This window comes from Neolamprologus multifasciatus, chromosome 16 (genome assembly GCF_963576455.1).
Source record: "Neolamprologus multifasciatus chromosome 16, fNeoMul1.2, whole genome shotgun sequence".
Classification (NCBI taxonomy): Eukaryota; Metazoa; Chordata; class Actinopteri; order Cichliformes; family Cichlidae; genus Neolamprologus; species Neolamprologus multifasciatus.
Window position 1 is genome coordinate 21,093,240 of NC_140454.1, and position 21,565 is coordinate 21,114,804.

Below are 21,565 nucleotides of genomic sequence, written 5' to 3' on the forward strand. Positions count from 1 at the left end.
AGATACTTGGAGGGATAGGACACAAAATGTACAGCCTTGGATTTGAAGTCAGGGCACGAAAGTGTTGAGTTTCTTGTCATGATGGTTTAATGGAAACGGGTTAGGGAGACTATCAGACTTAAGGAGACAAGAGGTTCAATTGCTCTTGTTGCGTCCTTGGAAATTCCACCAGGATGGGCTCAAGGAAAAAAAACAACAAACAAAAATGAGCTTTTCTATAAGCAACAGTAGTTATGATTTAAAGGGAAAAAACTCAAGTTAATGCTTGGATTTATTTTTAAAAGGATGGCATTTACTAACCTTATTAATAACACTATTTATATTAACCCACTAAAACACATTGATGCACTTCAACACAATTATTCTATTGTTTATACTGTTACTACAACTAACTAACTACAACACACAAGACACAATTTAGTGCACACAAATCACACACCATCTTCTTTTATTGCCACATGTAGCTGCAGTAAGTCTCACACACCGGTGCTGCAACTTAAATATTTCCTTTGCACTGATTTAATTTTTCTGGTGACACAAATACTACTGTAAACCTAAGGTACTTTTATAGTGCGCATCCTTGGCTTCTGAATGAATTCATGTTTTTGAATAAAACATTAAATAATTCCCTTGTGTTTTCTAAACAAACAGTCTCAGGAATAATAGGGACTTTGTTGTGTAAAATGGGGGAATTAGACATGGTGTAATATGGTCTTTGGTCTCTAGATAAAACCACCTATTTATACAGCATTTCCTGAGCATAAAAAAAGCCCATGTTTTAAATAGCGGAGAACTGCACAGTCTTCATCGTGAGGATGTTCTACCTTCAAGAGCGACAGAAAGCTGCAGACAGCCACAGATAAGGCTTCCATTAGGGCTATTATTTTAAAGCATCTCACCCCTTAATGGACCCTCCTGGTGTGCCCACAAACCCACTATCTTATCCTCACAGGGCCCGTTAACCAGCCTGGGTTTCGCTTCCTACAGGTGTGAGACTGTCTGAAACCACAGTCAGTCCCCTCAGGGCAGCTGCTGGGAGCGCTGTGAGGCACTGATGTTTTGTCAGCCCCACAACAACAACTGTTAATACCTCTGCAGTGGGCACCTTAGAGAGCTTTGAGAAATACTGATCAAAATGCTACCATAAGTGAGGACAATGAAAATGCACAGTATATCTGCAATGAGTGTTTATTATTTACCCACTATGTCTAATGAGACTTTAGGCACAAATAGTTTGTTTTCTTTTTTAATTTTATGCTTAAATGGTTATTCTTTCTTTTATTTGGTGAAAAAATGAAGACTTACACCACTCTCATGACTGTACTTTAAATGCAAAGCTGAGCAGAAACAAGGAACATCAGCACACCTAACACTCAATATTCATTATTGGTCTATTTTTTATAATTTTTGTACAAATAGTTACAAATATTTTAGCATGGACTGTGTTCTGGATTGCACTTTGAGCCAACACATCTCTATGAGGCTGTCAGGTTTTATTCAGTGTCCCTTCTTGAGCCTGGTTCTGCCAGAGGTTTCTTCCTGTTAAAAGCGAGTTTTTCTTTCCCACTGTTGCCAAAGTGCTTGCTCATAGGGGGTCACCTGATTGTTGGTGTTTGTCTGTATTACTAGGTCTTTACCTTACAGTGTTAAGTGACTTGTATTGACCATTGTTGGGATTTGGCGCTATATTAAAAAAAATATTTATTTTTTTTGCTGGATTAATGATGCTATACCCAACAAGTTAAAAAGTTAGCTTCAGAGATTCTTTGTTTCATGTAGATGTGAGAAAGGTGTTGAGACTCACATACTTGCTAACATCATATCTAATCAGCCAATCACAGCCAGTGAATTTAGGCATAAAGATAATAACAGGATTATCGGCTGAAGTTCAAATCGAGCATCACCTAGGGGAAGAGATGTCATCTGAACATGGCGTTGTTGTTGGCACCAGGTTGGCTGAAATTACGAATGTACTGGAATTTTCCCACACAACCATCTCTGGGGTTTAGCGAGAATGGATCGAAAAAGAGAAAACACCAAGTGAGCGGCAATTCTTTGGTCCAATGTCAAACTGGAACATGACAGTTCATTGTACTTAAACGGCCTTCATAGGCACCTGGTTACAATCTAATATATCTCATGTGGTGGAATGAGGAAGTTGCATCATTGATGTGCAGAAAACAAATCTACGCAATAGCAAATTCAATTAGTTCGCAAGGCAAAAGTGGGTACTGGTCAAGCCTAACTTACTGTATAAAGTGATGAGTGTAAGGATGTTCGTCACCATGTTCAAATCGTTTTCTAATTCCTACGCTCTGTGCTAACAAAGAGTGGCAGCAGATAATATTGTGCTGGATAAAAATGCAGATTTCAAACACATTTACAGTGAGGAAGGTGTTTTATGCCACTTTTAGTCGTTTTACCAGTTTTTAGTTGGGTGACTACACTGACACCAGCTGTTCTTGAAAGTATTAACATGATTTGCTATGAAGTCTATTATGAAGCCTGATTTGATAGCTATAATAGAAGAAGTTGGAAATGTTACCTTAGTGTTATATCATGGTGGCCACTGGACTGTGGGCAGCACTTTGGAAATCCTGGTTCCAATCCATAAGCCTGACATTTGAGTAAGTCATCAAGCCTTTTTTTTCTGATTCCAGCTTCTGAAATGTGCAGACTTGCTGTTCACACAACTTTGCCTGTAAGAGGTTAGAGTATAGAGTATAGAAAACAAATATTAAAAATATATGCTGCCCTTTTCAACTTAAGGCTTCAAGGCTAAGCCATTAATTAATCAACTGAACAAAAATCTGAAAAATGAATGAATATTTCAAATAATAATTACTAAAATTGTATAATTCATGACATCCAGTGTCTGGGTATTCTGCTAGCTTTATTCTTTCAAAGCTTTGCTCAAAAAGAACAATTTTGCGTCTCAGACTTTTTCAGAGTCACCTGAAAGGTCGAGCCTTCTGTGATTAAAAGCACACAGAATAATGACAAACTCCTTTACACATAAAGCATAAAACCAACAACTAACATTCATTACAACATAACTCTTATAGTATCCTGTTGTATTGGTGTTTTTTTTTCTAGCTCATAATAAAAGAGACGGTACAATTTGCTACATTTAAAAAGGACAGAGTAACCCCGGGTAATGAGATGTACGTGAGGCCTTAAAAGCTTCTTAATCAACCGTATATTTTGGTGCGACAAGCTGTCAGGTGCTCAACAGTGAAGCTAATCATTATTTTATGTTCAGAAGTTTTATTTTTTTCTACAAAAAAAAAAAAAAAAAAAGCAAAATGTACAAACAGATGACAAATGTGCAACCCACACATTGAAACATTACATTCCTGTTCTAACACCATGCACTTTAAGATAATGAAAAACAATAAGTGTGTGCATAATATCAAAGAGGTCACTGATTTTCAATCTGAATGCCAAGCAGGCACCTGGCATCAGTTCAGTATTCAAGCAGCATGGGCAGTATACCCCACCCCTCATGTACTTAGTCCTTCAGATAGTCTCCAAATTGGTTTTTGTGGGACCAATGAGGATTTCCAAAACACAGCACAATTTCAAAACCCAGTGTCAGCACTGTTTTTATTACTTCCAAATCTATCCAGTGATTTTGTTTAATCATCATTCAGTATGTTTTGCAAGAATATTCCAGTTTTACAGCATCTTAGAAAAATAATTGGTTCTGTATATATAACAACAATGGTGTTAGATACATCTGAACAGCATTATGTACAATACAATTTGTTTGCCGAATGTGGTGAAAGATATCTGTAAAGGTAACGATGAGTACTGATATACTTCATATTCACTTAATGCAATGATCAAGACTTTGTACAATTTATTTATGAGATATGGTAATTATTTACTATCAATAAGCTGCAATATTTTATCTTAAACCATCCTTTTCAGACATAAAACGAATCAACCATCCAAAATCACTAACAACCAAACATGTAACAACTTTTATAAAGAAAGATTTGCACCCGGATATGTCATGATATCTCCAATGGAAAGAATTTGAAATCATATGGAAACTGACTTAAAAATAATTTTTGATGTAATGATGTTTTGATAGCTATAATATTACAGTGTGATTTTCTCAAAAGTACCTGTTAAAATCTACATTCATTCAAAATGTATCACTTGTATTTCTAGTCCAACACCAACATCATATTTCTCATCACCTGTAATAGATTAACTTCCATGATGTAATTCCTGTTGGAGTAATACGGAACATCAACAGCTGCGTCAGTTAACAACAGACTTGAATTTCAAAGATATGTTTCAGGTATAGTGCTGTGCAAAAGTGTCGAGTTGCCCCTCATTTCATTTTGCTTTGCTTCCAAAGTAGTTAGAGTTTCATGCAATTTTTAAAGTGGTCTTGAGCAATAATTATCAGTAGAATATCTTTAAATTTTTGTCTTTGGACATTGACTGCTTTTTTTTTTGTTGTTGTTGTTGTTTTTATTAATTTCAGACAAGTTCTTGTACCTGACCTTTTTCAGACTAATGTTTTGGGGGGATTTTGCAGTTTTTGTTTCTTTGTTTTTTTGGGGGGGAAAGGGGGGGGGTGTCTATCCACTTAATAATAACCTATAAACTCATTCAAGCATAAGAACCTAACCCAAGGGATAAACCAGTATTGTGGCTACACATAACAGACAACTTACCACAGAACCAATTTTAAATTGTATCTTTAGGCGCTTTGTTATTAGCATTCTGTTGCAAAAAACATTTTTCCCACAATTTCTTTAAACCATCATGACTATGAACAAAGGCATTCAGGAGAGAGGTTCAATAGTGAGTCTCTATAGCCATCTGTAAAACAAGGTGGCCGCTCTGTCATGGTTGTAACTGCAATTCAGCCACTATTACTGGGGGATCTTCAAAACTCATCAAAATTGATCAGATTTAGATCCACCATCCCCAAACACACCACCAATGTAGTAAAAACATACCTGGATAGAAAAGCACACAATGAAACACTGGACTGGCGTCCCCAGAGCCTGGATCTCAACATTAATAAAGCAGTGTGGGATCAACTTGACAGAATGGAAAGAAAGGCAGCCAACATCCAAAGACGACCTTTGAATGTCTTTTAAAAAGCCTGGAGAACTATTCCTGAAGACTTACTTATGGAAGTTACAAGAAAGCTGCCTAAGAGAGTTCAGGCTGTGTTGAAGAATACTAAAAACTGTTTGTTTTTTTTAAAGCTCCCTAGAATTATACAAACTGTTTTGTCTTATACTGCATCTCCATGTATGTTTGCATACTTCAATAAAGCACTGCAAATATCAAGAAGTTAAGGGTGGCTCAAGACTTTCTGCACAGTATTAGAAAGCATAACTTAGTACAACTCTTTAACCAAGTTTAAGGGATCTTTATAAAAATGGTACTCCTCTTAAGTTAAACTGTAACAACTGATATGGGTGTCAGGGCTTCAACTGAAATGTGATTGTTCAGTTTGTTAAGGTTGGGCTTCCGTTTTCTCTCGAGCAGATTTGTTACCACACGGTCTCATGAAATGTGATAAAAAGACACGTCCTAAATAGCTAATGCTACAGTGGGCTTGATAAAGAAGAAGGAAAAGCATTTGTAGGTTATACAGGGCTACGACTTTATCCCTTCAGTAAATCACCTCAAGAGGGTAACACCTATCAGTGCAGACCTCCATATGTCAGTCAACAGTTGCAGTTAAAATGACCACCATGCTGCTTGAAGCATAGACACAGTAGACACCGACATGAAAAGAGAATGAGTAGCAAACCAGCTGTTTTCTTTTACGACTGTACCTATAGTAGATACATCAATGCCTGTCTGGATACAGTGGTGGTTATAGAATCTCAACCATTGCAAAGATGCGTCTCAGAAAATGACAAATGGTCTCTTGTTTATGTTTTTCCAGAAGCTAATCAGCAGTCAGTGCAGCAGATTCACAGCTAGCAGGTGTCCATCACAGTGTGACTCCTTTGATGTGAGTGTTTTCCATGCACGACCCGATACGTCATTATCCTAGTTCAGATCTGTAAAAGTTCCCAAAGCTACAGCTCATCATATTTTTAGAAATGCAGGTGCCAGTGCAGTTTATCCTCAAACCTGTGTTGAACTGTAATATGATCAAATGGAAGAAAAGCCGCTGCTGCCCAGTTCTCTGCATTTCTTGGCCAGGATGTAAAAGCAAGAGGTGCATGATGTGTGGTAAGAGCCATCTGGTGAGGGTAAGGAAAGCCAGGACTGGTTGGGTGAAGAACGACAGAGGACTGAGGTGAAGAGTCAGACGCTAAGGGTCATGTTACGGAGCAGCCACTGCTGGGAACGGCTGCCATTGCAGTCTCTCAATGTGGGGACCATCTTGTCGTCCTCAGAGGGCATGTCCAAGCACTGGTTGCTATTCACATGCAGCAGAGTAAGGCGCTGGAGAGAAAAGATGAAAAAACAAAACAAAAACAGGCAGTTACAGCTGATGTAATTGTTTAATGTCATGCATATATATTTACAAGTTGAAGACCAACCTCCCCTGTGTTTTACAGTCATGTACCCTCAAAGATGCAGGTCATCACCGAGGGCATCAGTGCAAGCTGCCAGTGCCTGACTGCTTCAACTGTGGTCTGAAGAAAAGCTGAATCTATGCACATCACTCAAACCAACCCTCACAGATTCATTTTAACTACTAATTTCCCAAATTTCAGCTTTGTTGTACCATTGACCCAGTAAATAAACTTAAGTCTGTGCCTGCACCATTTATTAAAACAATAAAAACAGAATGACAAAATAAGGAACATCAAGAGAAAAAGACTTGAATAAAAAAGGGTTACCCCTCATACAATACACCTCTCGCTGTGAAACGCTGTGGAAATCGAGGCTCCTGTCGGGGGAGGAACTTGTCATTGGCACTTTAACAAAAGGATGTTTCTGTGATTGACTGAGCTTCAAAAGCATCAACCTCTCTAGAGCCAACTTCCCCCCCACATTCAGTGGTAATGGGAAAATGAGTTGTTTTAATGTTAAAACCACTGCAACAAACCCGCTACAGTGTTTTCAGTTTTATCACTATGTTTAGGTTTGCAAACTCCTGTATGTTCACTGAATAGCAGGTGAAGACACATCATGAACAAGTGGATCGCATACAAAGTAAATGTAGACCTCTGCATACATTTGACCTTAACAAGGAGGTCTACTGAGGCATTTTCTAGTCTTTGAAACTGATTTTTTGACCATTAAAAAAGTGATTATATTCTGATTACAAATGTAAATAACACATTGTTTACACATCCAGAAATTACAAAGCAGCTTTAAAAATTAATGTAGGGTCTGTTTATACTCCGTTTATATCTCTGTTTTGGTCTGTGCCATCAACAAAGGAAAAGATCCGGTCCTGTAGCTCCTAATTTTCACCAACCATTCACTGCAGGCCAGAAAATCAAACCAAAGAGCTGAAATGATAGCGATGTGAGGTGATAATAATGTTTGTTCCTCTGAGTGACCCTTATCACATACATGTGGTGATCTGGTCCATTCTCAGGAACAATAACAAACAGTTTTAAATATTTATTTATTCCAATTATTAAAATAACCTAGGAAAAAGAGTTTATTGTTAACACTGCAGCTCATTATATTTACTTTTTGATCAAAGTACTACAATATAATAGGCACCATTAGTACCAGCAGTAATACTGCTGGTGCTTGTTAGCACTGACCACATCACGATTATTTATTCAACACCATGCTTGGGATAAACGGTGTTTTTATTGTTAATGCGACACATTATAGTAGCATCTTTTTTCAGAACAGATAACAAGTAACCAGGGATCACGAGGAGAGGAAAAAGGTTACAATGTAACATTAGTTGCAACAAATATCTCTACCCAAATGATTGTGTGTGCCTTAATCAGTACACCACAATGATCGCCTCTCAGTTGTGTAAAATCTAGAGATGGCACGATACCACTTTTTTATGTCCGATACCGATACCGATATCATAAATTTGGATAGCTGCCGATACCGATATGAATCCGATATAGTGTGTTTTTTAATCAACAAAACGTTTTTTTTAATATCTTGTTGCATTTTGTATAAGTTTATACTCAAGTTTAAATAAATAACAACACTAAAGCTACTCTGTTATACCTGTATGTAAAAAATACACTGCGTCCAAAATATGTCATAGTTCAGCAACACTGATCAATCTAATAAAGTTAAACCTGCTCCATCCTCCCTATTCTGGTATTTTAAAGAGTACTTAGAAGAAATTTTAAGCAACCTAACTAATAGGGTTGCAAACTCCCAGCAAAAAAAAAAAAAATAGGGAACCACCCTCCACCTCATGATGCTTAATCGATGTAATCAAATTTAATTTGATGCAGGGGGAAAATGCACAAAAATAAATTATTTTTCAAGAGTAATTAAATAGATTCAACATCTTTCTTCAACAGAATTGCAGACTGCACAGATGGTATCTTCCCAAAGGAAAAAGTACTATAGCTTACTAGGGTATATTAGACTTAACAGTTACTATATACAGTAATGGACTTCTATATATTTTACACAAGATTAAAACTTTGGGTGTAAGAGTCAGATAATTATTTATTAAAAACTTGACATTTTAAATGAGAATAAGAAAGAAAAGTATGTCTTTGTGCCCCCTTTTCCCTGTTCATGCCCTATCGGCCCCCCTGGCTAAACTTTGCTAGATCCGCCCCTGCACAATTACCAGCCGTCAGCTACGTAGAAAAAGATCCTGGTGTAGAAAGTAATATTAAATAAATTCTAACAACAGCTTATCAAGCTTAAACGTGCTGCTGTTGTTCAGCCGCTGGTTTCCTCTTTCTGGTGAGAAGTGGGCCAAAAACTAAGAAGAGACGGACTCGCGACAGAAAAGCCGATCAGCTGATCATTAAGCTGTTTCACGATTGAAGCAGCAGGAGAGAGAGAGAGAGAGAGAGAGGCAGTCGCTCCAGGTATGGTTGTTAAGCTTAACGTGGGAACGCTTTACAGACATTCAGAGATGAACTTACACACTTGCTTTACTTCTCTCTGGGAAAACTTCCTCATAGATGAAATGCTGGTTTGCTAGCAAGGCTACAAATACACACAGCCGCTCTATCACGTGATGCACACTGCTGCTACGTGCTGCGGTTATGAGCCGAGTTACGCCGCGTAGCAAGTTTTGTGAGGTGCTTTTTTGATATTTAATGGATCGGATTACGTTTTTTATTTCTCACCGATATCCGATCCAGTAATTTGGGTCAGTATCGGACCGATACCGATACGTAATATCGGATCGGTCCATCTCTAGTAAAATCTGATAAAAATTTTCCATTTTTGTTACTATGGTCGCTGTAGCTCAGGAGGTAGAGCAGATCATCTACTAATCAGAAGGCTGGTGGTTCGATATCTGGCTCCTCCAGTCTGCATGCCAAATATCCTTGGACAAGATAGTAAATCCAAGTTGCTTGTATGGATGGGTGAATTAGGCAAGTTGTATAAAGCACTTTAAGTGCTCAGTTAGAGTTGAAAAAACCTATATAAGAACCAGTCCATGTATTAGCAGTGTGTCACAAAAAACACACAATTTGTTGCCATTTTTCAGCTAATTTAAAGACAACACAGTTTGACAACCTTAAATTTTTTGCACCAACAAGGTGATTTGTAAAGAGTTATTAGCAGAAAACCTGGCATATTTGAGCAGGGTGTGCAGTGTGTCCTTAAAAACTTTGAGGAAACTAGACAAGTGAAGGACAAAAGAAGTGGCTACAGCAGATTCACTGTATTTGAAAGTCGTGTTCTTATAAAATAGGGGGGAAAAAATCCAGCAAAGACCTGACACAGAACCAGAGAGGTGTATCTGGCCATTGAACTGATCAATCTCTTGTTCACTGACACCTCATAAGAAATTGTTTCCGTGGAAGGATGGCAGAGAAGAGAAAAGGCCAAGACATGCCAAATTATATTTATAGAGTGATACATCCAGTTTAGAAAATTTAGGTTCAAATCATGATGAACAGAGGAGTTCAGGAGAAAGGTACAACAGGGAGCGTCCACAGTTATGTCTTAAACATGGCGGAGGATCGGTCATGGTTGGGGGTTCAATTCAGCCAGTGGTTCTAGGGACTTTGTCAAAATAGATGGAATTATGGACACAGAGAAGTAAAGTCAGACTCTGACCCACCAACAACTATAAGGCATCTGATTGGCAGCAGCTTCAGTTTTCAGCGTGGTCTCAAACACACTGCAATGCAGTAAAAGCACGGAACAAAAGAAGAGCTTTGACTGTCCTTCAAGAGACCTTGAGAATTATTCCTAAAGACTACTTTAAAAAATTACATGGAAGCTGCCTAAGACAGTTTAGCCTGTGTTAAAGTATAAAGTCAGTAATACCAAATATTGACTTTCAAGCTCGTTGCAATTGCACAAACTCTGTTGTTGCCTTATAAACTGTATTTCTATGTATGTTTGCACATGTTTTGAGTTTTGCACTTAGCATGTTTTGCATGTTTTGCACTTAGTTCCCTGTTTCCTGGCAAAATATAAAGAAATAAGAGGTTGCTCTAGACTGCATTGTATACCAGTAAAAACACCTGTACAGAACTAATGAAGGTGTGTAATTGCAAAGCTTATCATTATAGAAGTATTTTAATAACCTTACATTTCTCACAGTGGCTTCATTACACATCACAGGCCAAATATGCCATCATCTGCTAACTAAATTGACCGTGGGACAAGTTGGATTGGGCTCTGTCTAACTGTGCTCAGGTGACAATGACTGATTAACTGGCTTTCTTCATGAAAGACATTTTAGTAAAATAATGATGAGTGAAAACCATTTACACTCTCAGGGATCTGGTACTGTGTACTGTGCATACTGGCTCACTGTCACTGCCATAGCTCATCAAGACACTTAAATAGAACAGGGTCCCTGTTAATGTAATTACAGTATTCCTTCTTCTGCTCCACTCCATCGCTCCTGTCTGTCCTATGTGATGCTTTTTCGTGGAAACCAGAAAGGCTAGAAAACAGGACAAACTGGACCAGACTGGAAATAACACACCTGTTGTGATGAGCTCGAACTCAAGCACCACACAAGTGGTATGTACCACAGGAGAGAATCTGTGGCTATCTGCCACACGTCACCAGAGATAACACCCCCCACTAACAACTGTGAGAGAGCCCTCAATAGCCTTGATTAACCATTTATGTTTAAACCCTCAGTAGTAACATGCTTCCGCAATTTCATTCCTCACTTGAGTTGCTTTTCTCATCCTAATGATCACATGCAGAGGAGTAGGGGACTTGAGAGTTGGTTTGTAAAGAGAAGCAGAGCCTCTGCAGAGAAAAACAATGCCACGAGAGAAATTGGGAAAATTATGTTAGGAGCTACAAAGATGCCATGTAATATATGAAAATGTATAAGCGTATAAATGAAAACCAAAACAGAGATAGCCTCAGGTTTAGCAGTTTGTAGCTTAACACAATGTTATATTAGCATAAAAAATAAAACGCAGGTGAACAAGTAACCTAAAAATACATCATGGCATAAAAACTGGTCATTAAGCATGATTTTGTTTTTTTTAAATTCTGCAATCGAAGCATAATTCTTCATTAAAACAAGATTGTGCTTTGACTGTTAACATAGGATATTCAGACTAATGAGCTCACGGAGATGCTCAGGCCATGTTTGATCTCCAGCTATAAAACACAAGGGCCCAACACTATCTGCCTGGATACAAAGAAGTGCATGCAAACACAGCCACACAGCCCCCCTCCCCCCCCACACACCTTTCCTGAAGTACACATTGCAGACTGCCCTACAGGGCACACTTGTTCAAACAGAGTGAGAACAAAGAGAGCAGGTGGCACACAACCTCACACACCTGTCTAAAAACAAAGGAAAAGAACAATAAGCTTGTGCTACACTATACTTTAATTTAAAAAGTACTTCTTTAATAGTAGTTGTAACTTCACTATTGAGAAGAAGAATAAAAAAGAAGCAAAGATTTCCTAATCCAGACTGAATGAATACTACATTTTTGAGCCATGCGCAAGGCATAATCATTTACAAAGCCTTTCTAAACAGCCTTAAATCATAAAGATAATATTTTTCCTTTCATTCAAAATCTAAATTTCCTCCAGGGGAACATGTAGCACAAGAAAAGTATGATTTGAGAAAAAAAAAAAAAGTTCCATGTTCAATGAAATTACTCGAAATATGGAGGTACTGTCCTTTGCTCATAATTATTTCATGCTTGCTTTGGGGCAGAGAAAACTCCCATCTTCCTCCCAGCAAACCAAGCACAGTCTCCGGAGCAAGAAACCGAGTGTGTGCACAGCTGAGACCAGCTAATTAAATGATGACCGTTTCTAACCATAACCCAGGTTGAGGAATAGCATCCTCTTTATCACCACACAGCACACTGGACTTGCTGAGAGGCAGAGAGGTTCTTGTTTTGACGTGATCTTCTGTGCTTGCTGCTGGGGATCTAGATAGAGGAGTGGCTTTTTTGTGGGAGATACAAACACAGCAGATACTTTTGTATCTCAGGGCAGATTCAGCAACAGTGTCATTTGCTTTAATGGAGCCCTTCTCTTGTGTACGTGCTCCTCTCTGCTTGCTATGCTAGGAGGACGTCTGAGAGTGAACAGCAAATCAGGCCATCTAACAGCAGGTCACTATACTGCCACAACTCTGACACACACCAGCAGTCCCGGGAGCTCCTTACCCAATTTGCCCTGCTTGGACACAGAAACTGTGGCATGCTACAGTGAAATTGCTCTTCAGCGTTTTGAGAGATACAACAGTACAGGATTCTGAGGTGTTCACTCCAAATTACTCAACAGAACAGAATTGGCTACAGAGAGAATGACTGACAGACACAAAGCCTGGAAAAGGCAGGAAAATAACAACTCCGAAATGGACAGAAATGCTGAGCTGAAGAACATTCCTCACAAAAAGTATGTAAATAAGAAGGCTTAGTGGTGAAAAAACACTGATAATGGGCGTTTTACAATGTACATGGAACACTGTGTACACAGCTGCTTTTGGCCAATAAGAGAGTGGCCTGAGCAACTACAGCCATGAAAGATAGGTTCACAATGAAGGATCACTTCAAAAGAACTTGTAAACAATGGCGAGCCCATTTGAATAAGCTCCGCATGCAGATAATCAGCTAAAAATAAGCACGTCCTCCATCTCGGCCATCATTCATCATGTGCAGGCAGTCCAGGGGACAGCCAGTGAATTTTCACATCAAAATATAGTTATTTTGGAAAATAAATGTCAATTGAGATATAATTTAGCAAAAAGATTAGCTAAAGGTCTTCCAGATAGCATCTTATACAGAGAAGCATCTTGACAGGACATCTGTCATTGCGTGATGAAGCTCTTCCCATGTCTCTGTGCACTCCCCCCTTGAAAGGTCACCAATAACAAAAAAGTGTTAATGCTTCCTAAAACACATGCACATTCAGGCATACACCTGGAAGAACCACAAGTCTACTCTCACTGACAAAAATCAGAAAATCAAACATACTCTCAAAACAGCCAAAGTTGCCTATTACAGCCCAAACAGGTCTAGTGAATTCTAACAGTGTGAAACTACGTTGCTACAGAGCAACTATGATGACCACCAACCTCTATTCTACACCTAACTTGTGCTAATCTGCTCACCTCACGCCCCCCGTAGCCCCCGAGAGCAGACTTGAGTTTAGAGAAAATAATCCGTGGGACTGAAGTAGAGGTGTCTAGCGACCTCCAGACGAGTGTAGTTGTGGAGGATCCACGACTGTATTGGACTGTTGTTACAGTACTCCACAGTGGGGCCATAGGTGCCGTCCTCCAGACGGCCGATGGTCAGACATGATTGGGTGATGATGTGGAGGAAGGTGTGCTTCTGCAGTGAGCCAGGAGGGAAAAGGGACAGATGGTTTTCAAGGTAAGTCACAGAGTCATAAAGTAATTCTTAAACTGATGTGTCTGTTCTTCGCAGTAAACTTTCCCAGACACTGACTAAATGTCTGACTTATTTGGTCCATTTCTTATTTTATTTAGTTATTAGATAGACCATATCTTCATAAGCGATATGGGTCATGTTTCAAGTTATTCATGTGACTATTAGCTCAGTCACCCACAAAAAAAAAAAAGGTAACAGGATGGCGGCAACCTTGCAACAAATCAGTAGCAACAATCACTTGTAGGCAGATCTCATTGATGCAGACAAATTGGCAACACATTAAAATCTGTCTGCATTTATGAATCCGAGTGTGTTTGCACCAATAAGCGCTTGCCCATTGAAAGTTTTCTGGTTAAATTCCTATATAAAAGCAAGCAGAGTGCCTATGTCATTCTTTAGTTAAACTGCCATCCTGGAGCAATTACATCACAGTTTAATGTTTAATATAAAGGTGCCATATTCTGCTGATTTATCACAGTTAATCCCTCTGTTGTCACAGATTGCATGTAACTGCCAACTTGACCCAATTCAATGGCGGACCATCTGATAGGAGACCCACTTATTTTTAATAGACATCTTGATGCACAAAGTGGCTTTGAGGTCAGCAACTGACTGCAAGTAGTTGCAGGCCTAGTTGCTGTCTCCAAAGCAACCACTTGAAAGTCAAGGAGGTTGGTTTCAAACCCCTGAGAAAATGACCACATCAACAATTTGAACATATCCTTACAATGAGGCAGACGATATTTGCCAAAATTAGCACAATGCAAATAATTTTTGGGGGTAATTTATAAAACGAGATGGACAATTTAAAAAAAAAAAAAAGTTAGATATTTAGTAAAAACATGTCATCTATGTTCCAATTTGTGGCAGGGCGTGGTCGGCGGTGCCGCGACAGGGAAAGCGGACCCAGCTGCGCGGCATCGCAATCACGCCTCGCCAACTTAAGATCGGTGTAGAGTCCTGTTGTGGTGTTGCTGTTGTTGTTGGTATGTGGCTGGCAGCTGGGAAGCTGAGCCGACTTGTGTGAGCTTCAAGCGTAATAAAGAGAATGTCCAACAGTGGTGAAACGCGGTCATGTCATGACCCTTACCTGCAGGAATTTGAGTTTATCTATATGGTTCTCCTATTTTACTCCCTGATACAGCCTGTGGCTTAGTGTGCCTCACTTGTAAATAGCTATTCAATCAATATGCCAATCCATGCCTCAAACTCTTTATCTCCAATAAACTCATTACTTGCATTTTGCTGCAATAGTTTAAGTGTGAATTAAATAACGATTAGCTCAACTATTTTAAGTCTTACAAAAATAAAGAACATTTTGGATTTCTTTAGCCAGAAAACTGGCTGAAAAAAAAGTTTAAAAACTACAGTAATTAGACTCTACTAAAGCTAAAACACAACTTGACAAGCACAGCAAAGTTAAAAAGTACAGATAAATTGGTGAAAACTTCAGCGCACTTAGAAATTTTGGCCATCATGTGTTTGAGTGGGATATCCATGCGAGGGAAAGCACAGTAAATAGAACTTATTACTGGCTGAAACAGCAGAGTAGGTGAACAGGAAAGTGGATGTCGGTCACAACTGTAAATGAATACAGGAGGAATATGGAGAAGCCAGGTATTTCTGTGAAAGTGAAACTGATGACCAGATGAAATGTTAATGGTACTGTAGTCATCCAGGATTCAGTCCCTGTCAGTCACACCTGGGCTAAAAATAACACCAGCCACTGACAGCGATGAAACCCCAGAGCTGTTTACAACAGAGACCGGTTCTCTTCGTTATGAATTATTCATTTTATTCTCTTTTTTTTCCATTTTAAGAAAAGCACACTGAGAGCAAAGTGTAATGAAAGGATTTCTCCATGGATTTGTTCAATGCTGGATGGAAAGGCCTCTGAGCTTCCTCACTTTGTCATATCGCCATGTCAGTGATAGGACATCTCAATCACTCATAGACAACTCTGCATGCGACGCTGCCTCGTCTAACCATCTCCCAGAGGATTAAAAATGCATAAATTGTTCATATAAAAATGCTTTTTGAGTTGTGTAATCCATAATGTATTTTGATTTTGATGTATTCTGAGGAAACAAGACTTGAGAAGAATATTTAGTTTTCCTATGAGATTCAAAATGTCTTTGTTTCCTGCCCACAACATCTGTTTCTTCATTTGACTGAATATCAAAAATGCAAGCTTATTACTGCTTGCATACCCAGGAATATTAGGTAAAGTGAAACCCTGGTGTTCAATATGCTTTGTCGATTTTTTATATTTTCTAATTCAGTGCTATAGCAAAAGGAAAAGACTTTGATACATACATATATAGCAATACCTGTAATGAGCAACACAGCTAAAAAAAAAAATAGACATAAGGTTATTATTTTTTCACCTCACCATTTTGCACCTAATGCATGCAATCATTTTTCTTTGATATTTGTAGGACATACTTGTGTTTTGGTTTGTTAGTTTTTTTGTTTGTTTTTCGAGGGGGGTTATAGGTTAGACTTCAGTTTCTCTCTGCGATGTAAATTATTTGGTGACTTGATTGTTCTGCTGCACATACAATATATTTGTCTACAAATTATAAAAGGATAAATTGCAATGCGTGATCCCAGGTCACCAATGTAGGAAAAGGCTTCAGTACACATCCAAAAAATATATATATTTATATAAACGATCTACCGTACTAAACACTAACACTTCAGAGTCCACACACTCATACTCACAATACTAAATCACAATGTGGCACTTCAGGAGGGACAAATTGAACAGCTTACCTCAAAATCATATTCCCACTTGCCAACATACTACATAATGAGACGAGAAAAGAGAAACAGCTGCTGGGTTGAAATAGCAACTCAACTTCCTTGGTGCTTTAAAAAAAAAACAACAACAACAACACACAGCACCATCTTGTGGCAGAAAACAGTCATTCTAGTTTCCCACAACCAAAAATCCTCAGTGTCCTGTTGCTCATGAAATTACCTTTTGACAGGTAAAGGTACAAATATTAAATTGAGGAACAGGGGAAAAGAATGGCCACTTGCTTTAGAACCCTTATTTTGAATTATTTGGTTCCTACAAGGGCCACAAATCCTACCTCAGCATCGTACTCAAACATCTGATTGCCCTTCATGTGGTGACACTTGAGCATGACAACAGGCCCGTTGAGGCGGGAGACATCCAGGCAGAGGTCATCTGTTCTGATTTCTTTATCCGCAGTGTACGAGAACACCTACAGGAGGAAGTTTTATTTAGCTCTTGAAAAATATCAGTAACATCAACATCACAAAAAATAAAACAACAGTATTGTAAGGGGTTTTAGGGATAGATGACTAAACTGTACATATTTATTAAACCTTAATTTTTTTTTCTTTTTGTTTTCTTTTTTTGTTTACAATCTAGAGCTTTTTAAAAATTGATTGTGTACTTTATTGGGCATTTCCAGGATGTTCTACAGATATTTTTTCTACAAGACTGGACAGATACTCTGTCTTGTGTGCTGCAGAAAAAAAACTATAATGAGACTTGAGTATAAAGAATATTGATTGGACCAAAGTGAATTCTGGGCTAGAAATCTTTGAGTCTAATCAACACTGGGCTTCAGAAATGAGAGAGAGAAAGCATTGTATTGAAAATCTGCACATTGACTTAGAAGTTGGAGATTAACACACTCCTCGCTTCCAACCTGAAGTCAAGTTTTTGGGCAAGATAATGTACTGCTAGAGGCTGCACTTTAAAATTAAGTACACCCCATGATTTAGTAGCTTGGAGAACCATCTTTAGCAGTAATAATTTGAAATCATCATTCTCTCGAATCACTGTGGAGAAATTGAAGCATTCGTTTCTGCGCAGCTCTCTTAAGGTCCTGCCATAACATTTCAGTCAAGTTGAGGTCTGATTTGACTGGACCATTGCAACACCGTGATTATTTTATTTTTCAGTCCTTCTGCTGCAGATTTGCTGGAGTCACTGACCTACTGCATGACCCAGGCTTTAGCTGTCAAACAGATGGCCTCACATTTGACTCTAGAATACTTTGATACGGAGAACGGCTCATGGTCGACTGAATGACTACAAGGAGCCCAGGTCCTGTGGCTACAAAACAGGGTCAAATCATCTACTGTGCCTGACAGCTGGTATGAGGTATCTGTACTAATGTGTTGTGTTTAGGTTTTACTAAACATGGTGCTGTGCATCTCCAATCTGGTGCTATCAGTCCAAAGGAGGGAAGTCTTGTTCAAGAAGTCCTGTGGTTTGTTCACATACAATTTTGCAAACTAAGCCATGCTGCCATACTCCTTTTAAAGAGAACAGGTTTTCCCAACAAGTCGTCCAATCAAGCTCGATTAGTTCACGCTAATTGTACCATCATGAACTTTAACATGCTAATTGAAGCCTGGATGGTCTGAGATCTAGTTCTTGGGATTGTGCTTTTAATATCTTTAAGTATTACATGTCCTGACCTTGGAGTAAATTTGTTGGCATGTCTACTCCTGGGAACATTGTGTTAACACCTAAATGGTCCAGATCAGCAAACTGCAAATTATAGAGGTGCTCACACCTGCTAATGATCAATTAATCAAGTACGTTTAGTTAGCAACACCTGGCTGCTACCCAAGTAGAACATTTAAGGCTGTGCTTAGTTTCATTCAGATTTAAAGTTACATTTGCAAATTCTATTATAATATAGACAATAGTATTTCTTTTCACAAGTATAATGCTCTCAATACAGTATTTCCTGTTATCTCCTCACCTGGTTTCCACCCATGCCATGGCAGTTGAAAAAGCCAACCTTCTCATTCTCCTTTCTCCCCATGTTGTCCATACACTGGTTGGTTTCAGCATTTCTGATCTATAGACAGGAAGTTCATATTTACAAATAAGAAGTACAAGTTTATTAACTTTGTAACACTAAAGTCTTAAAGTGTTACATCATAGCATTTTATTTATGTTTCTTTTGACAACAGCTAGGCTACAGGAACAGAAAAAAATAAATTACCAGAATAATGACGTCCCATTTCATACATCAATAAAAAAAATTCCTTTTCTAAGTCCTTGTTTTTTTTGTCCTCCCTCATTGTTTGAATTCTTCATCCAAGGATCTCTTATGCAAATTGATTATCAATCACTACATCTTAAATATTGTCTTCCAAAGAAATTAATCTGTTAATATATAATTAGCAACAGCATTTTAGTTCATTCAGTTGTACTGAGTATCTTTAGGGTTTGATTCGTTTTTTAATTAACCTTTTAAACCCAAATGTATTATATTTGATCCATGAGTTTTGGAAACATACCTCAGTGTTTATTTTCCTCCCAAAACAGCAAAATAAATGGCACAATATATTTTTAAGGGTTTTGTTTTTAATTTTTTGTCAGAAGGTTTAATAATCACTCAATTTCCAAAATCTTTAATTTTCTGGCAATTATTTCATGGTTCAGGCTTTAAAGGGTTAAAAAATTAACCTATTTCTTGGCATTTGACAAAATAATCATATAAGTAAATAACAGAGAATAATGTTAGTTGCCACCCCAGGTTTGCAAATATTGCAGCATAACTAATGCTGAAACCACTTTAAATGCAAGTCACAGATTTAATGATGCTTTCTTTTTGGAAACTGGAAAAAGTTTATCACCATCTTCCATAAATGTTTTAGCTAAAATCATGTATATAGCATGTCACTGAGTTAATTTAGTCCAACCTCTGCTCATTATATCCACTTTTAAAGATGAAACTGAGCTAAGTTGACTGCACACTTCTCAATAAGCAATTATCACAGCTCCTACTGACTTCCAGTCAACTCAGCTATCTAATGAACTCCTACATTCACAGAGCTAAAGCAGAGCTGACTGTGTATGTTGCCTAAGCCATTACCATGCCTATCATGCAGGAACGGAATGGCATTCATAATAATTAAGTGATATAAAACCTAATGGTTCCGGCTGTTAAAGAAAGGCTGACTGTATGTTACGGGGGATGAGAATCAGCCAGAAGTAGTCCGGTTTAGAGGAAAATTGGAGAAAAGGTGCTGCAGTGGCTAAAGGGAGATAGAGAAAACCAGTTTTTACTGCAGTATAGGAGAGCAGTGCAAAGGAGAGAGAAAAGTCCCCTCATCCTCAGCTGTATGAGTGTTAGAGGATTACAACCTCATTTCACACTCAGTTCTTAGACTGACATTACTTTTACATGACCTCCATCTATGTCCAGATAGCACGGTCCATGTTAGCACTGAGTTGACCCCCGCTTCAATGCTTCCCACACAAAGCTATGTTCATCAAGAAGCTGATTGTGGTCACTTTAAAAAAGCGGAAGGGAAATAACTAAAACATCTATCGTAAAATAAGCTGCGTCAAAACTGTAAATGAGTAGTTATCAAACCATACTACATGCTTACAATTTCTACCTATTAACAACCCTATGAAAAATCAGATTTCTAAGGTAGGTACTCGGAAACAGTCTTTTTTTGTTCTTTAAAGAGCAGAAAACTATCTAGAATGCATACACGAGCTTTATCTCACTGCCTCAACATGTGGGGGGGATCAATACCGACTCCTTGAACAGCCACACGTCTGTTTATTATTCACGTTCAATACAAACTTGGTTGGTTGTTTTTCAGCTTTTTTTAAGCCTTTCCTGGATCCTGATATTTTCAGGCTATATCTCACAGAGATATTGGCTTTCTGAAAGAAAATGAAAAAAATGAGGCCAGGCGCTAAAAGGATATATCTGACTGAACGCAGAAGGAGCCGGTGTATGCGATACATTATAGAAGATGAGAGTATAAGAGAGCTCATACTTCACCAAGAGAGTAGTATCTTCTTGGGATCTGGGAGTCTGGGTAGATGTTCTCTAGATACCAGGAAAACGGTTTGCACTTTAAGGCCTCACGGAGGGTTTTGCGAGAGGAGACGTCTCCGTACTCCACCCGCATCACGCCTGCAAATGAAATGTCAAGACAGGAAATGCAGCCATATGTATCAGTGAACATCATCCGTCACATTAAGAGCCACATTTTCTGCTCTGAAAAATAGGATGGTTCTGAGTCTGTGCACCACCGAGACCAGACACCAGAGGGAACCTTTATGAAGGGAAACAAAGCGCTTTACCTGAAAATATCCCAATCACAATGTTAGCCTGCAATACCATTTACAAACAGTGTAATGTGGAAGATGCATCTCCTTCAATAGTGCACAAGCTGCAAAAGCTGTGCAATAACTGTGGGCCATGATGTAAGTCACTTTAGCCAAATGTGAACTGCCTGATGTATCAGCCTTGATGAAACTAAAGACTTAGAAAGGATTAGACAGCGACTGGGCACAGACACTTACAAACACATTAGACAGATGGTTTCTTCCTAAAGTGCCGCTTGAGGACTCGTAGCTTGAATGCAGATAGACTCAAGGTGGTAATTTAATATGAAAGAGCATGACTGCAATGAGGGAAAATAGAGGACAGCTTTCAAAAACCAGTCAACATGTAAGACGTACAGCACTGTACTGTATGAATCTATCTATCTATCACACAAGACTAAGATATTGTAAACAGCTTACCAATACCAATAGCATCTCAGGCTTTAATGTGGGAAACAGAAAT

General features: G+C 38.5%; 1 protein-coding gene and 1 long non-coding RNA gene across 8 annotated transcripts in view; one reads left to right on the forward strand and one right to left on the reverse strand.

The window, feature by feature from the left end:
• Positions 1-3,723: 3,723 nt before the first annotated feature.
• LOC146500775 (uncharacterized) lies at positions 3,724-7,323 on the forward strand. Its single transcript, XR_014869758.1, has 2 exons — positions 3,724-4,554; positions 4,588-7,323. It is a non-coding gene; the product is annotated as an uncharacterized LOC146500775 (long non-coding RNA).
• The window catches only part of galnt13 (polypeptide N-acetylgalactosaminyltransferase 13), a 38,237-nt gene continuing 21,157 nt past the window's right edge, over positions 4,486-21,565 (reverse strand). For 4 of the 7 annotated variants that reach the window (XM_085135035.1, XM_085135039.1, XM_085135038.1 and 1 more), the window contains 5 exons: positions 20,769-20,908; positions 18,725-18,823; positions 17,069-17,203; positions 16,746-16,775; positions 12,203-13,910 (listed from right to left, as the gene is read on the reverse strand). In XM_085135035.1, coding sequence (XP_084991161.1) covers positions 13,725-13,910; positions 16,746-16,775; positions 17,069-17,203; positions 18,725-18,823; positions 20,769-20,908 — 590 coding nt within the window. In that variant the 3' untranslated portion in view covers positions 12,203-13,724. Of the gene's footprint in view, positions 6,439-12,202; positions 13,911-16,745; positions 16,776-17,068; positions 17,204-18,724; positions 18,824-20,768; positions 20,909-21,565 lie in introns of those variants that run through there. The other 3 variants (XM_085135032.1, XM_085135037.1, XM_085135036.1) reach the window with 3 other exon arrangements.